Below are 18,346 nucleotides of genomic sequence, written 5' to 3' on the forward strand. Positions count from 1 at the left end.
CACTTCATGGAATCATCCATGTTAATGTTTAACATATTCAAAGATAATCAAATCAACAAGAATGGGGGGCTTTACATGGAAAACAAACAGAAATAAATATACTTATTTATATCTTAAATGAGTAACATAACAACAGTTAAGCAGGGGGGAAATGCAGGTAATTTTTATACACAGACTTTGACTCTATAGTCTCAGTGTAAAGATAACAACAGTAAACACATGAATTCTAATTAAGTTTGTTTGCAGAAGTATGGGTTAGTAACTTTGAAACAACCTATTGTGTATTACAGAATTGAGTAAATGAGTAAATATATTAGGAATAATGTAAGTCAGGCTTTCTCACTGTTTTCAAGTGTGGAGAAAAAGACCCTAGAATTAACCCCATAGTGTTGAATTGGAGCTGGTGGTATCAGAATTAACTCATGGTTTTTAGTATGGAAATAAAAAAATGAAAGGAAGGGAGATAGGGAAGAAGAAAAAAAGAGAGAAAGGGAGAAAGAAATAGCTGTAGATATGTGTGATTTTTAATATTCATTTATATTTATAATTCTTAGCTCAGTCCTCTGAAAGGGCCTTGAAGTACACATACCACTTTGAAACGAGCACATCTTGCACTCGTATCTTAGTTTTTAAATATCAGTAAGCACCAAATAAAGAATAGGAAAAACAGATGATTTGGGGGCTGAGACTGGGAAAGTACAATATGAGCCTAGAATATCTTGTGCCAGCAAAGTAGTGCTGGAAAACTGATGAAGACACATTACCCCAACCCCCAAAAGAAAAAACAAAGATTATTTGAGCTAGTTTAATGGTGCTCCAGCTGGCCAAATGTGAAACAATTTTAACATCAAAATTTAAAAATAACGGTAACAGACCATGGCTGATTTTTGCTCAATGGGTTGGAGCATTGTCTGTGCGTGGACAACTAATTGATATTTTTTACATCTTACATCAATGTTTCTGTCTCCTTTTTTTCCCTTCCCCCCACCTCTAAAATCAATCAGTCAATCAGTAAAAATAAGGGTAGCAGGATACTCAAGAAATAAAATAAGAATCTATGAATCTAACTGATATAGCAAACAAATAAATATTCAATAATTGGTAGGATATGGGAGGTTCTTCCCTGCAGTAGAATACAAACTGATCAATAAGGAAGGAATTAGAAAGTTTTAAAAAATTACCATTTGGCAACCATCCTATATAATAAAAGGGTAACATGCAAATTAATCCTAACAGCAGAACAACCAGAAACTACTGGTCACTATGACACACACTGACCACCAGGGGGCAGACACTCAATGCAGGAGCTGCTTCCTGGTGGTCAGTGTACTTCCACAGGGGGAGCACAGCTCAAGCAGAAGCCGGCTCATGGTTGGCCAGAGCAGCGGTGGTGACAGGAGCCTCTCCCACCTCTATGCAAGTGCTAAGAATGTCTGACTAATGGCAGAATGGGCCTAAGCATTAGTTGGAAATCCCTTGAGGACTCCCAGGCTGCCAGAGGGATGTCTAACTGCCAGCTTAGGCCTGATCCCCCAGGGAGTGGGCCTAAGCCATCAGTCAGACATCCCCCAAGGGGTCCTAGACTGCGAAAGGGCACAGGCCAGGCTGAGGGATATCTCTGGCCCCTCATGCACCAGAACCTCTAGTCTTAGTAATAAAAGATTCAGCCAAGAATCATCAATAGATGCTAACATAGTGAGAGGAAGTTTGAGAAGAAAGAGAACATTTTTGCATAGTCTGAATATATTCTTTCACAAATTATTTATTAAAGAAAAAAGTAGTAACTTTATAGTAGATTAATTTAGTGAATATATCTTTTGAAAAAATGAAAGTTAACATCACTAATAATGGCTTAAACCAGCATCATAAATCTCCCAATCTAATGCCCTAAGTATTGATGCTAAAAACATGTTAACTAAATCTAACCATGAGGAAACAGCCAACAAACACAAATTGAGGAACTTTCTATAAAAATAACAGGCTTGTATTCTTCAAAACTGTCAAGATTAGCCCTAACCGGTGGACAGTGTCAGTGTGCAGATTAAAGGGTCCCAGGTTTGATTCTGGTCAAAGGCATATACCTTATTTGTGGGCACATCGCCAGTAGGGATTGTGCAGGAGGCAACTGATCGATGTTTCTCTCTCATTGATGTTTCTAACACTCTATCCCTCTCTCTTCCTCTCTGTAAAAATCAATAAAACATAAATTTTTAAAAACTGTCAAGATTAAAAAAGAAAGACTGAAGAGTTGCTCCAGATTAAAGGAGACCAGAGAGATGTAAAAGCAATTTGATATTTAATACCAGAAAAAAATTTTTCCAGGAGAAACCAAGATGGTGACATAGGTAAACACCTAAACTGCTGCCTCGTACAACAATTTCAAAACTACAACTAAAAGATAAAACAGACATCATCCAGAACCACAGAAAGGCTGGGTGAATGGAAATTTTACAACTGGAAGGAAAGAGACTCACTGAGCACACTGAGACTCAGAGGAGCTGCAGAAGGCAGAGGTACGGAGGCATGTGCACGAACAGAGCTGGCAACTGAGTACAAGGCTGGCTTTCTTAGTCAGGAGGAAGACAAAAGCTCCTGACTGCTCCAAACTCCAGTTCCAGGTGAGACTCTGGGGACCCAAACTAATATGGGGAGAAACTGGACTGTCTGGCAGCAGGTGAAACTCAAGGGCAGCTTTCTCTCAGAGGTGCTTGCAGCAATTACCGTGGGACACTGAGACCAGGGGTCAGGGGGCTTCTTAGGGAAGGGCTGACGGGAAGCCATTGTTGTTTGCTCTGCCCTGAGATGCTGCCCCATGAAGCCATTGCTGTTTGCTCTGCCCTGAGACTCCACCCCATCCAAGCTGAGCACAGAGACTTTTGCATATGAATGACCTGGTCCTTTGAATTCTAAAATTACCTAAAAAACTGCAGCTGAATCAGTGAGACCCAGAACATCCAAAAGAAGGCCCAAGGCCCTGCAGCAGCTTGCATTGCTTCACAGGTGGGCCTCATCTGGGCACCTCCAAAACCCAAACAAAGAAGAAGAATCTACAGATCTCTCTATAGCTCCTGCTGGGTGGCCTCAGGCAGAGGCTAAATTAGCACCGCCTTGGAGATCCAAGAGCCAGTGTACCCAGAAGACAGAGTAGGACCATCCAGATTACAACTCTTCAGATCTATAAGGGACACACTCAGGGGGAAGACTCAGCACCAAAGCCCCACTAAAGCAAGTATTGTGTCATAAGGATGTCAACAGCACAGAAGTTCTCCCATTGTAGACACAGCTGATCCTCACAGCCTACTGGCCTGGAGGTCAATTCCGCCCAGTGATACCAACAACAATCAAGGCTTAAATAAAACAAGACTGTGAACACAGCCCACAAAGGGGTGCACCAAGAGTGTCCACCTCAGGTAATTAGGGCGGCTGAGCCACTAGGCCCTATAGGACACCTAGCACACGAAGACACCCTACCAACTCAGGGAAGCAGCCAAAATGCGGAGACAAAGAAATAGGTCACAAATGAAAGAAATGGAGAAAAGAAAACGACTGGATTTAGAGTTAGAGTTCAAAACCATGGTTATATGGTTTTCAAGAATTTTCTAGAAAAGGCTGATAAATTTAGCGAGACCTCGAGGATATGAAAAAGGACCAACTAGAAATTAAGCATACACTGACTGAAATAAAAAATAACATACAGCCGAAACCGGTTTGGCTCAGCGGTAGAGAGTCGGTCTGCGGACTGAAAGGTCCCGGGTTCGATTCCGGTCAAGGGCATGTACGTTGGTTGCGGGCATATCTCTGATAGGGGGTGTGCAAGAGGCAGCTGGTCGATGTTTTTCTCTCATCGACGTTTCTAGCTCTCTATCTCTCTCCCTTCCTCTAAAAATCAATAAAATATATTTTTAAAAAATTTTTAAAATTTAAAAAAAATAACATACAGAGATCCAACAGCAGACGAGAGGATCCCAACAATCAAATCAAAGATTTGAAATACAAAAAACACCCAACCGGAAAAGAAAAAAGAATCCAAAAAATATGAAGACAGTGTAAGGATCCTCTGGAACAACTTCAAGAGTACCAATGTTAGAATTATGGGGTGCCAGAAGAAGAGAGACAGCAAGATACTGAAAACCTATTTAGAAGAAATAATACCAAAAACTTCCCCCACCGGATGAAAGAAATAGGCTTACAAGTCCAGGAAGTGCACAGAACCCCAAATAAAAGGAATCCAAAGAGGATTACACCAAGACATATCATAACTAAAATGCCAAGAGCAAAAGACAAAGAGAAAATATTAAAAGCATCAAGAGAAAAACAGTTAGTTACATACAGGAGAGCACCCATACAATTGTCAGCTGATTTCTCAACAGAAACTATGTAGCAAGAAATATCCAAAGTGATGGCAAGAAATATCCAAAGTGATGAACAGCAAGAACCTACAATCAAGATTACTCTACCCAGCAAAGTTATCATTCAGAATTGAAGGGCAAATAAAGAGCTTCACAGATAAGAAAAAGCTAAAGGAGTTCATTACTGCCCAACTGGTATTATATGAAATACTGAAAGGTATTCTTTAAGAAGAGGAAGAAGAAGAAAAATGTAAAGATAAAAATTATGAACAACAAATACATACCTATCAACAAGTGAATCTAAAAATCAAGTGAATAAAAAATGATGTGATTAACAGAATAGACTGGTGAATATAATAGAATCAGGGGCATAGAAAGGGAGTGAACTGACAATCCTCAGGGGGAAAGGGATGTGGGAGGTGCAAAAAGAGACTGGACAAAGACTGGTGCAAGAGATCGTACACCTATGGATGAGGACAGTGTTGGGGGGTGGGGGGGAGTGGGAACTTGGTGGAGGAGAGCTATGGGGGGGGGGGGAAAGAGGAACAATTGTAATAATCTGAATAAAGATTTATTTAAAAATTGTTTATAAAACCTAAAAAAATTCTATAAAAGACATTATTAGGACAATTGTTAAAAATTTAATATGAACTGCAGGTTAGATAATAGTATTGCATTAATGTTAAATGTCCTGATTTATATCAATGTATTGTGGTTAGGTAACAGAAAATCCTTATTCTTAGGAAATATATTGAAGTATTATGGTTATAGGGCATGTCTGTAAATAACCACCACATACACTTTTTTTCTTTGTGGTGGGGGACAGAGAGAGAGGGGAGAAAACCAATGAGAAAAAACATGGAACAAAATGTTAACAATTAGTGAATTTAGATAAAGAATATGTAAGAGTTACTTGTACAATTCTTGCAACTTTTCTGTGCATGTGAAATTAAGTCAAAATTAAAAGGTGTTTCCTTTTGAAGTCAATGCTTCATTTTATCATTTGAAATTAGCTAAATTCTAGCCATGGCTCAGAATCAATTTTCTAAGCACCTGGCACTATAAGTACTTTTACACAATATCTCATTTAATCAAAAAAAGTCACCAGAAGTTCTGTCTGTAAAAGTTGTGGCATCTGATGTGCTCCTCAGCCATAAAACCCCCTTCCTTGTTGTGGTTACAAAAGCCCTCTTTTCATTGTTTGCCTTTCCACAGTGGCCTGAGGCCTGCTGTGCTCACTCGGGGTCACATTCCCTTAACTAAAGTGATTCACACAGTGATGGGCAAGTGATCCATGATCTCCCAGAACCCTCTCTGCTACTTGCCTGAGGAGATATTGAGGAAGAAACTCTCTCTCTGCTAATATGTCTTTCCTAGGAGGATGAGACTTGGGCTGTGGATTGCCATCATGCTCACCTTGTAGGGAAGGCCTATCCAAGAGCTGGTGAGAACAGGGCCTGATGCAGTTGTACTTACAGATCTACCCACAGAGCTAAGTGAACCAAAAAACTCCAACTGTACTTAAGTGTTAGCTAAGTAAGTTTCTGTTACTTTTGATGAATGTACTGTTAATTGACAGAGTACGTAAAGTGTCATACAGACAAAAATAATTCATATTATTTCTAATTAAAACATTCCCTTACAAAGGTAGAAAATCATGCTTTTTACTCACCAGTAATAAAGCTATGACAAATTTAATACATCTCCAACTTAATAAGTAGAAATTAACATGTACTAGAAAATAAAGATAGCTTATTGAATGTGCCCATATTTTTATTATGGTTATGTCATAAAGTTAAATTTGAAGAAATTATACACCAAAATTGGTAATAGCTTAACAACTAGTACGAGAACACAGAAAAAGTAAAGCTAAACATTCAGATTCAATCCCACTACACACCAGTTGAATTCACATTCTTCCATCACAATAGTTTTATAGTTTAAACATAAACCAAATGACTACATAGAAAATGGTCAGAATATGTGGATGAAGGTATGCAGATCCAAAAACATCAGTTTTGTAAAACCATTCAAAGCATAAGTCACATTACCATATCATGTCTTCTAAATACCAAGATGAGCATATAGCATTAAAAACTTACCATCAGAACTTGTGAGGACGAAGCTTTCTGCTTGAGTTTGTTTCCTGGTGCCTAAACTTTTTGGAAACCAGTGAAGATCTATTGGGTAAATATCATCAGAAAGCTTCACTATTTGACTTGTTTCACTGGTTAACAAGTTCCACCTCACAATTTGATGATCATCACTGCATGAATACAGCTCTTCCGCATTAGTCCAGCCCACACAGCTTACTAATTCTTGATGTGTCACAATGTTAAAGAACAACACACAAAAGTCTTATATTTTAAATAATCTTCAGATGCAGATTATAAGTATAAAATCAAACATTTCAAACTTCTAAATGTGTTCTCATTTTATGACTTTCATATATTTTCTATTTAAAGAAAAATAAACATCTAACCAAAACAGTTGTAAAAATGAAGAGCAAGATAAAAAAAAAATAAAAAAATCCAGATGCCAAGAGAGAGGAAAAGAATTAACAAAATGAAAAATATTAAATTGTGTTAAAAGATATTCCATAAATAAGACTTAACATGACAAAGCATCTGAGTAAAATTGATTTAAGTACAAATAAGAGAAATTATACCTTCACTCAAAAGGTAAAACAAGCAGACAAGATATTATAAATTCAATGGGTTTAATCAAATTCTAATTTGGTGCTTTTCTATATCCGATAAAGGAACATATTTTTCTTGATTTCAAATTTGTTTCAGATCAACATTTTGTTAGATAAAATAAAAATAAATTACTAGAAAAATGATCTTATATTTGGATGGTTTCCCAATGTCAAATTGCTACAAAAACTGTTTACCAATTTCTGTACTTATCCCTTTACAGACCTATAATAAAGTCTGCAGATAATACTTTTAGAAGCACTGGTATATATAAAAATGAAGGTGGAGTCGCCTATTATATCTTCCTGATAACATAATCAGAAATTCTTGCTGACAAAATATAAGGTCACATTTGAGAAAATAGTTATAATTTCCATCTTCCTACATCTTATATAATAAAAGCCTAATATGCAAATTGTCCCCTCTGGCAGTTCTGGAGTTTGCCTGCTATGACATGAGCTGACAACCAGGGGATGCACAGAACCTGGCAGGTATTGGTGACATAGCGCTGGCAACAGTGGAGGCGCTGCCGGCCCCAATGGGCCCCGATGAGAGCAGGACCGCAGAGGGATGATGGAGCAGGTGAGGAGGCAGTGCCAAGCCAAGGTGGGTGCGAGCAGGCCCGATCGCCCCAACGATCATCACCCCACAGATGATGACCACCAGCAGCAGCAGGGCGCAGGGTCACCACTCAGCTCCCAGGCAGGCACTGAGGGAGAAAGGGCAAATAGTAATATTAAAATATTTCTTGTAATTATTTTCCTTTGAATGTGCGTGAGTCTATGCACCGGGTCACTAGTCTATATATAAGGCTAAGCGACCATTACTACTGGTCACTATGATGCACACTGACCACCTGGGGGCAGATGCTTAATGCAGGAGCTGCCCCATAGTGATCAGTGCGCTCCTACAGCCAACTTCCCGTGGCTGGCCAATCTCCTGCAGTCCCTTTCCCCCGTCAGTTGGCCTCAATTGGCCCCAATTGGGACTAGGTGAGACAGCTCCAATCGGCCCCTATCACAGGCCAGGCTGAAGAACCCCACCCATGCAAAAATTCATGCACTGGGCCTCTAGTGAAATAATAAAGCTCTGACTGCTCAGATTTCTCTAGCTTGTTCTCCATTTTATCATTAAGAAAGTGTGAAGAAATAAAGCAAAATTCATCTAAAAACATACTATATCACACTAGCAAAGAAATTATTTGTTTAAAAAAAGCTTCTCTTTAAGATCCTACTAGACTAAACAAAAATTATTTTTTATGTACTTAAGTACAGTACTTAAGTATAGTAAGAAAAATGTCAATAAGAATTTGAAAGTAAGATTTAGAGCAAATAGTTTGCTTTGGAGAATTACCTGCAACACATGATCTCAAATATTTCAAAAACAATTTAGTTAAACTGCCATTAAAGGAATGAAAAAAACCCACACCCATTATCCAAATAAAATACAAAATAGAAGAAAACTTAACAATACTCTAGTAAGATGATCACAGTAAGGTCTGCAAGTGTTAAAAAGGATATGCTTTGGTTCTTTTAAAAGTGATATCTTCAGTCTCATGTTTCCACTTTCCAGCAAAATTTTTAAATACTACTTGATTGCATTCACTGTAAAAATAAAAATTAGGGGGAAAATATAAAATCTGCATTAAAGACACATGTATACACACACACACACACACACACACACACACACACACACACAATAAAAGCAAGCAAAACATCTTAGGGCCCAAGGACACTGAAACACACTTCCAATCCTGCCGGTATAAAGACAGATATAGTCAATGTGCTAATCCTGCCAAGGGGTGATTGGAGGCCTTGGGTTGGACTCCAGAGGCCGCCTACATCCTGCCTGAAACATTCCTACAAGTGCAGAGCACTAAATCTGGTCAGGTAAATAATCTCCAAAAGCTATCCAGAGGTCAAATCAAAAGATTCTGTAAACTGGGCCCTAGCTGGTTTGGCTCTGTGGATAGAATATTGGCCTATGGGTCCCAGGTTCGATTCTGGTCAAGGGCATATGCTCCACAATGAATCTCTCTCATCATGGATGTTTCTCCCTCCCTCTTCCTCTCCCTCCCTCCCTCTCCTTCTCCCTCCCTCCCTCTCCCTCCTCCCTCTCCCTCCCTCCCTTTCCCTTCCCCTCCCCCTCCCCTTCCCCCTTCCTCTCCCTCTCCTCTCCTTTCTTCTCTGAAATCAATAAAAATATTAAAATAAAATAAAAAAGATTCTGTAAACTGGGAACCCCTCCATGGCAAATCATTATTGGTCATGTTGAATACATAAGAATAAATTCCCAAAATGTGATTGAGGGCTAAGAAATTAAGGGCTTTAATTCTGAGCTTTAATAATGTGGAAATATTATGAAATCGTCAACCTAGTGTTCCAATCTGAGGTTTTCATTCTATTGGAGGTAGATGTACTATCCCAACATTTATGGTTGCCACAGTGGCAATGTGAAAAATAAGGAGTTATATAGGCAGAGATAATAAAACCCTTATAAAAATTACATGAAAATCAGTGTAATTGACAAGTAAAAATCTAGGGGGAAAAAGAGTAACACTTCCCCAAATAACCAGGTCATCAAAAGATACAAATCTGCTATAACCGGTTTGGCTCAGTGCATAGACATCAACCTATGGACTAAAGAGTCCCGGGTTCGATTCCAGTTAAGGGCGTACCTTGGTTGTGGGCACATCCCCAGTAGGGAGTATGTAAGAGGCAGCTGATCGATGATTCTTTCTCATCGATGTTTCTAACACTCTATCCCTCTCTCTTCCTCTCTGTAAAAAATCAATGAAATATATTTTTAAAAAATATATATAAATCAAGAAAATGCTAAATTGTCTGAATTCATTTTATAGTTACGGGATTCTTTCTGAGTAATATCACTAATCTAAAGATAAAATTAATTAATTAAATCAAAGTGTAATTAAAGGAACAAAATCCTCTTCACCGAGTAGAAAATTACTGCTAATTACATCCAAGGATGTGCTGAGAATAGATAAGAATTCAGTAGGCCTCCCTTAAATAACTTATTCCCCCTAATCCAGGAAGGTTTTTAGATCAGCAAGGTGCTAAACACAGTTGTATTTCAAAGCATCTTTTTCACTTATTCTACTCATAAATTTGTTAGACTGGGAGGAAAAAAGTTGTTAAAACCACAGAAAAAAATCTGAAGTTTTATGGTCAGCCAACATGCAACTAGGATAAAAAACTTGTCTCTTCCAGTTCACTCAGCAAGATTTCTGTTCAATACCAAAGTATGAAACTATGTACAGCAGCCAGAAAAAGAATACAGTATCTTACCCACATACTTCATAGGCTCACTTTTGGTCCTAAGAGTTTCAACATTGTTCTCAAAACTCCTTCCCCACCTCCCTTCAGACCCTCTCCAATTAGAGAGGGGAGAAGAATAAGCATACTTATGAAATTCTGCTTTTTCACAATCAGTCAAATTCACCAAGCTTAAAAGAATAAAAGCAGGTAATTGTTCCTTCTGAAAACGATAACACAAATGACAAGAAAAAAATATATATAAAATCCGAATATACAATTACAGTCAGAAATTTGAAAGATCTTTGACAAAGACATGATGCAGCCTAGATCAAAGTGCCTCAAACATGAAATCCAGAATATTTAGGAATAGTGTCTCACCAAAGCAATCAAATCTCATCTAAATAGTAAAAACAGTAATTTTTTTTATAAGAAAGGAATCTCCAATGATTCAGAAACAAGGTGCCAAGGAATTACAGAAAGAGGAAGGTGTCATTCTAACTTTAGGAAGATTCTCCCTTACTCAGAAAGATCTTTCCTATACATTCTATTTACTTTTTTTGTTGTTGTTTATTTTTAATCTTTACCCAAGATTATGTTTTTATTGGTTTTTGGTTTTTGGTTTTTTAGAGAGAGGAAGGAAGGAGGGGTGGTGGGGAGGGGGGTGGGGGGGAAAGAAAGAAACATAGATTGGTTGCTTCTCATATGTGCCCTGATGGCAATGGAACCCAAAAACCATGTAAGTACCCTGACCTAGAATTGAACCCTCAACCTTTTTGTGCTCAGGATGAGGCTCCAATGAACTTGGCCACCCAGCCAGGGCCCCAAACATCCTATTTAGCTGAGATCATTTGCATGAAGGATATGTGCATTCTGGTATGAAGCTAAATATTATTAGATAAAGAAACAGTATTAGCACTTAGCTAATTCAGGGAAGTGCAGAGCTGCCAGAGGGCTGCACTGAGGAGGTTTTTATCTGCCCAAAGGCATTGGTTATCAAGGATCCGACTAGTTAGTGGTACTGGGGTGGGGGTGGGGAGTGGGGAGTAGAATGAAGAGGGGTTGGTGGGGGAGATGGAGAGGGGGAGGCAATAACAAGAAAGTTTCTTAAGTATAGGTAACTTGATCAATTTCACAACTTTGTAAAGGGAGCACATGAGAGTAACTATGCCTTTGCTACCAAAAATCATTTATAACTTGTCTTTGCTCTAGTGTGGGTCAAATTTCATGGAGCTTAAAAAGCAAAAACATACTCAGCAAACCCTGACAGTCAACAACCGAAATATCGTATACTCCAAATCTGGCCACTTCTCAGCACGTCCAGCATAGTCCAAAGTCCCCGCCATCCCCTGCCTTGATTATTGCAGTAACCCCAGAACAGATCTTTTTGCTCCTACACTTACTCCCTTAAAATTCTAAATACAGCAGCCAGCAATGCCTTTAAGACTAAGTCAGATCCTGAAGGCCAGTATGGCTAATACAGAGTGCGTGAAGGGAGTGGCAGGAAATTAGGGGAGAATAGAGGGGGTACAGATCACGCAGGGGCTTGAAAAACCACAATAAAAGCTTCAGATTTGCTTCAGCAATGAAGAGATATGATCTGACTTATGTTTTTTAAAGTGCCAATATGGATAATATATTTTAAAAGCAAACAAACAAACAAAAACAGAGCAAGGATGAACAAAACAGGAAGGAGGGAGGCAAATTAGGTTTTCAATAATCTAGAAGAGAGATGAAAGATGTGGCTTGGATAAGAAAGACAGTAGTGGTATGACTGATATGAAGAGGTCACATTCTGAATATATTGTGAAATAATATTCAACTTCATTCAAATAATATCCAATTTCAATAGGATTTATTGATGAATTGAGTTTGAGAAAAGGAGGAATAAAAAATGACTGAAGCTTCAATAGGTAGGACAGAGTTGCAATTTACTGACATGAAGATTGAGGGAGGAACATGTTGGGAGATATAAAAAATTCTTTTTTGGATACACGTTAAATTTAAGGAGCTTATTAGACATCCAAATGGAAAATTCAAGGAGATGCTGGTTATACAAGTCTGGAGTCAAGGAAATATCAATGAGATATCAATTTGAGGGTTGTCATCACAGAGATCAGTTTCAAAGCCATGATATGAGTCTACCCAGCAACATGAAAAGGTGGCCTAGAAGTCCTTGTAGAGTCTGAAGTATTGTCTGCATTAAGATTCTATTTTTGTTTTGTTTTGTTAACCCTCACCTGAGGATATTTTTCCATTGGTTCTTAGAAAGAGTGGAAGAGAGGAGAAGAGACAGAGATAGAAGCACTAACAAAAGCAGAAAATTTTCAGTCAGGAAAGAGGGAAGACAAGATTTGTCAACAAGAACGTACCTATCAGTAAGTAGCAGAAAAGCCTCAATGGTGAACAAGAATGTGAAGGATAGATAAGAAATGCAAGAAGTAGATCATAAGCACATTAATACCAATTTCTTTTTTAGTTCATGTGCATATTAGCAAATCCTTGGCTAACAACTATTGATGTTAATAGTTGAAATTAATGGTTTGCTTTTAACTACCCAAGATCCCATGTTTAAAAGTGCAATTTACATCAACAGACTTCTAAACGGATAGTTCTGAGCAGGCTCCTGTAACTCTTCCCCAGAGAAGAAAGGAGGGAGAGAGCCAGATCTTTTATTCAGATTGGTCCTATCATAGAACTATACAAGATCTCTCTTGTATGACAGACTCATCATTTCCAAGGACAGATTCAAAGACACAGCAAGTAAAAGAAACAGGTTTTCAAATGGCAGTGTAGTTCAATTACAAAAAACCTCTAACTCCTACCCCACTCCAATTCCCATATGCATTTGCTAATGTGTAGGTAGATGCTGTGATATTTACATTTCCTTGCAATTCTAGTTATCATTATATTGATAGCTAGCTCTTGCCACATACTTTAATATTATTTTATTGGCTATATTTATAAGCCTTTCATAGGATGTCCTAACAAATGCAGTGTTTATTATTATCCTAGCCAATAAACCATGTGATCTATAAATTTTAAAATAAGTAGTCATCTTAAATTCATCGTTTTAATTCATCAACTAGCATAAAAGAATCACACTCAACTAATACACGAGAGTGCTACGCAACTATTTAAAAAATGAGATGAATCTGTATATACTAATATAGAATGGTGTCTATAATATGTTAAATGATGAAATATACACAGCAATATTATGTAATTCAATCCCCTTTGTGTAAATAAAAAGGCATATATAAGCTATTGGATACTAAAATATTTTCTGGGAAGATATATACAATACATTTCATGGAGATCTTTGAGAAGGTAGGGGCACTAGAATGCGAATGGAAGCTTTTAATTCTCATGTTATGTTTCTGTACTGTTTGAAGTTTTTACCATGTTCATACTATTTTATTAATCTACTAGAGGCCCAGTGCTTGAAATTTGTGCATGGGGTGATGTGGGGGGGAGGGGGGGCCTGTGACCCTGAGCCCAGCTGCACCCTTTCCAATCTGGAACCCCTCGAGAGATGTCCCACTGCCCTTTAGGCCCAATCCTGGGATTAGGCCTAAAGGGGCAGTCAGACATCCCTCTCACAATCCAGGACTACTGGTTCCCAACCACTCACCTGCCTGCATGAATGCCCCTAACTGCTCCTGCGTGCCAGCCTGATCATCCCCTAACCACTCCCCTGCCAGCCTGATCAACACCTAACTGGTACCCTGCTGGCCCAATTGCCGATAACTGCCCTCCCCTGCTGGCCATCTTGTGGCAGCCATCTTGTATTTTGGAGTGATGGTCAATTTGCATATTACCTCTTTATTATATATAATACATTCATATATTTATTATAATTAACTGAGTGATAGGATTATGATCCAATTGTATTTTCTTCTGCATGCATTTCTGCATTTTTTTAAAAACTTAATAAATGTTATTTTTTCATAAGCTCACCATTCTCATTCTCTTTGCAGTCTCTCCTACACTTGACCCGTTCTTATAGTGAACCTCCCTCCTAGTGATCTTCCACATACTGTACATTATTTTTCCTTATTTAAAATGGGGATAATAATACCTACCTCACAGGTTGATTATAATGAATGAGATAAGTACCTAAAATGTCCAGTTAGAGCTGCAGCAGACATGGCTCAATGGTTGAGCATCAACCTATGAATCAGGAGGTCAGGGTCCAATTCCTGGTCAGGACACACGCAAAAGTTGTGGGCTTCATCCCCAGTAGGCAGTAGATTAATGAGTTTCTCTCATCACTGATGTTTCTATCTCTCCCTTCCTTCCTCTCTGAAATCAATAAAAAATATATTTTATAAAATAAAGTGTCCAGTAGAGTACTGAAACATAGTAAAAACTTGATAACGGTTACCTATTTGTAGTGCAAATTGGTGTTTTTGTCACCATGCATATATTCACTCTTATTCTAGCTACAAAGACTTTCTCCTTGAAACACTGACTTCCTCGCCCTTGGCTCATGTGGCTGAATGAGGTCAGCATGAGACTCAGGCTTAAACCAATTAGAGCATTCCATTTCCTTTGCACACTGTTTCACAGGTGGCTCAGAACTTTTATTCAAATAAATGACAGAGAAGAAAAACTCTGTTATGCCCAGTCATTAATTTTAGATTTGAGGCTAAAGTTACTGTAGCTAACTTACCATAGCAGGGAGGCAGCTTTGAGGTGCCAAAAGCCACTGTTGCCAAGATTATGGCATGCAAAGCAGAGCAAAGAAAGAAACCAAATCCTGCTGTCTTTGTTTGAACACTGAATCCAGTTATACTCACCAGTTCTTTTTGTTTATTGGAACCATTTTTTTTCTTTCTTAAGACAAATTGCATTGGGTATTGTGTCTAGAGTCCTACCAGAAACATTATTAGAAATATTTATTTTTCCTAGATTCTAAGAATGAACATTTTCTGATACTATTCCCTCTTTATTCACAATCTTAAAGAACTAATCTATTTTTAGTATTCTAATGATCTTTATAACACTATCTCATCCAATTTTCCCTCTTGAGCTATATTCTCTATTGCTACTTTCCATTAATACATCTTTCCATAAACCCAACAAACATGAATAAAAACAAAGTCCTGTTTAAAAATGGTCCTTTCCAGCCGAAACCGGTTTGGCTCAGTGGATAGAGCGTCAGCCTGCGGACTGAAGGGTCCTGGGTTCGATTCCGGTCAAGGGCATGTACCTTGGTTTCAGGCACATCCCCAGTAAGGGGGAGGGGGAGCGCGCAGGAGGCAGCTGGTCAATGTTTCTCTCTCATTGATGTTTCTAACTCTATCCCTCTCCCTTCCTCTCTGTAAAAAACAATAAAATAAATGTTTAAAAATGGTCCTTTCCAAAAAAAAAAACTGTTCTGCTTCCTCTCTCCTATTTCTTCTGCAAAATAGGTGAGAGTTTCAATAAGGTTAGGTAAGAGTTTCAACGAGGTTAATGTATTTGGGGGCATATGTTGGTAAGAGGGATATTCATTACTATCTGTCCTGTGTCTATATCCAATTTATTAATCTTGAGTAGTATTCTCTACTTATATATAGCTTACAGAAGTTGATGTTTATTTATTCATTTTATTACTTAATATCTAATTAACTCAAATATTTACAATTACAAATTTAATATTTTTAAACATTTACCTGCAAATTAACTTCACCTTATGAAATGTGACCGCATTAGAAAGCAAACACAGCATATCCACACTAATAAAAGAGAAAGATGCATATTGACCGTACCTTCACTATGCCTACCAGCCAATCAATAGTGAGTATGCAAATTAGCAGGCCTAAAATGACAGAGCCAGCCAAAGCAAGCAGGAGGCTTGGGTTGCCCCTGGCAACAGAGGAAGCCAAGCTTCCTGCCTACCCGAGTGGTCCCTGAAGGAGGGGCCTGCAAAAGGCCTCCAGCCCCTTACCCAGGCTGGCGACACCCCTATGGGGTGAGGGTCCCCACTGGGGAGCATGGCCAGCCTGCAAACAGCCATCAGCCCCTCACCTAGGATGGCCAGGCACCCCAGCAGGGACCCCCACCCTGAAGGGGGTGTGGCCATCCTGAAAACAGCCCTCACCCAGGCTGGCCACGCCTCCCCCAGCAGCAACCCTCACCCATGGGGGTGTGGCTGGCCTGCAAACTACCCCAGCCCCTCACCCAGGCCAGCACCATCCCCAGTGGAGACCCCCACCCGGATCTGGGACACCCTGATCAGGGACACCCGACTCATGCACCAGGCCTCTCTATCTATACTAATAAAAGAGTAATATGCTAATTAGACTGGGAGACCTTCCAGACATTCTTCTGGACAAAGTAATGGTGGCTGGGCCGAGGTAGAGGCGGTTAGGGGCGAAGAGGGGAGAGCAGTTGTGGGTGATCAGGCTGGTGGAGTGGGGGGGCAGTTGGGGTGAGCAGGCCAGCAGGCAGAGTGACGAGGGGCAATCAGGCAGATGATTGGTTAGAAGTGAGCAGTCCCAGCTTGTGAGAGAAGTCCCAGATTGGAGAGGATCCACGCCACTAGTCTATATATATAAAACCTCATTGACCAGATCAGCGGAACAACCGGAATGACCGGTGGCTATGAGGCACACTGCGGCAGCCAACCAGCCTGAACCGGGCCCTCATCGCTCCGGAACCCAGATCAGGGGTGGGGCCAGTTGGCCAACCTCCCGGCAGCCCTTCAGTCTGATGGGCCCCCATTAGCGTGGGGCCAGTCAGACACCACCCATGCATGAATGCGTGTACTAGAACTCTAGTTTTATTATATTGACAAAATCATGCACTTAAATTGCAACTGTGTATTTTAATTTAATTCCAACTTTTTTTCTGAAGTTATTTCTCCCTGTGCGATACAATTTTACTTTTAAAATATAAAAAGTAAGGGTTCTTTTCTACATATGTCTAAAATTATAGATAATGGTTGTTAGATGATTTTGGACCAAAACGATTAGAAAGTGTGAATTTCATGAGAAGCATCCAAAGTATTGGCAAGGATCAATCAGTCTTTATTTCTTGTGACTCTTATCTCAAATTATCTCTTATTCTGAGTGCCCTATTTTTCACTCTAAATTTAAGTAGCTATTCATTATGAATGTTTTTTTCTTCATTATATAACCTGGTTTAAGTACGGTTTGAAAACATTTGTTTTGAGTGGGGCATGGTTAGGTTCAACCAAATCTAAAGCCACAGTTATTTTATTGTTTTTTTTAAATATTTCTATTGATTTCAGAGAAAGGAAGAGAGATGGAGGGGAAGAGAGAGAGAGAGAGAAACATCAATGATGAGAGAGCTTCACCCATTGGCTGCCAGGGCATGTGCCCTGACTGGGAATCAAACTTTGGCCTCCTGGTTCATAGGTTGACACTCAATCACTGAACCACACCGGCTGGACTACTTATTAGTCATTAAGACTATTATTCACAGTAATTATTAAAAGCGGTAAAACCAGGAGTTATTTGTGATTTATCTTTCTCTCTATCCCTTCATCACTAATTTAAAGATTCAAACAAAGAATAGTATCTGACTTGAATGGCTTACAGCCAGGCGTCTTCAAACTACGGCCCGCGGGCCACATGCGGCCCGCAGAGGAGTCTGATCCGGCCCGCCAGGTTTTTTGGGCAGTGAGTGCAGCCGAGGTGTTACAGTAGGAATTAGTTCATATAGTCCGGCCCTCCAGCTCTCTGAGGGACCATGATCTGGCCCCCACTTTAAAAAGTTTGAGGACCCCTGGTACACTCTCAGCTTTATAATTAAAATCTATAAAAGCTACAGATTTTATTTCTTCCAAAATGTGTCAGGTTTTTTTCCATTCTACTACATAGACTACTCACCTCCCATATGGAGAACTATCCAGTAATAATCTAACTAAAGCATTCCTGATCTCAGTCTCTCTTGCTTTTAACATATCCCATATAATTACTATTTTTGTTGTTTTTACCAAGTCATTCCTTAGCACAGATTTTTCTAGTAGATGCTTCCTTCAACCACATCTAAAATCCTTGACATGGCTTTCAAG

At 39.2% G+C, this 18,346-nt stretch overlaps 1 protein-coding gene across 4 annotated transcripts in view; it reads right to left on the bottom strand.

The window, feature by feature from the left end:
* Positions 1–18,346, bottom strand: part of IFT80 (intraflagellar transport 80) — a 95,382-nt gene that overhangs the window by 73,960 nt on the left and 3,076 nt on the right. For 3 of the 4 annotated variants that reach the window (XM_045583642.1, XM_036447319.2, XM_045583643.1), the window contains exons 2-3: positions 8,566–8,649; positions 6,452–6,673 (exon numbers count right to left, since the gene is read on the bottom strand). The exons of the other annotated variant lie outside the window; for it this stretch is intronic. In XM_045583642.1, coding sequence (XP_045439598.1) covers positions 6,452–6,673; positions 8,566–8,602 — 259 coding nt within the window. In that variant the 5' untranslated portion in view covers positions 8,603–8,649. The remainder of the gene's footprint in view (positions 1–6,451; positions 6,674–8,565; positions 8,650–18,346) is intronic. 4 annotated transcript variants of the gene reach the window in all.

The sequence above is a fragment of the Pipistrellus kuhlii genome, unplaced genomic scaffold (genome assembly GCF_014108245.1).
Source record: "Pipistrellus kuhlii isolate mPipKuh1 unplaced genomic scaffold, mPipKuh1.p scaffold_m20_p_2, whole genome shotgun sequence".
NCBI classification, from domain to species: Eukaryota; Metazoa; Chordata; class Mammalia; order Chiroptera; family Vespertilionidae; genus Pipistrellus; species Pipistrellus kuhlii.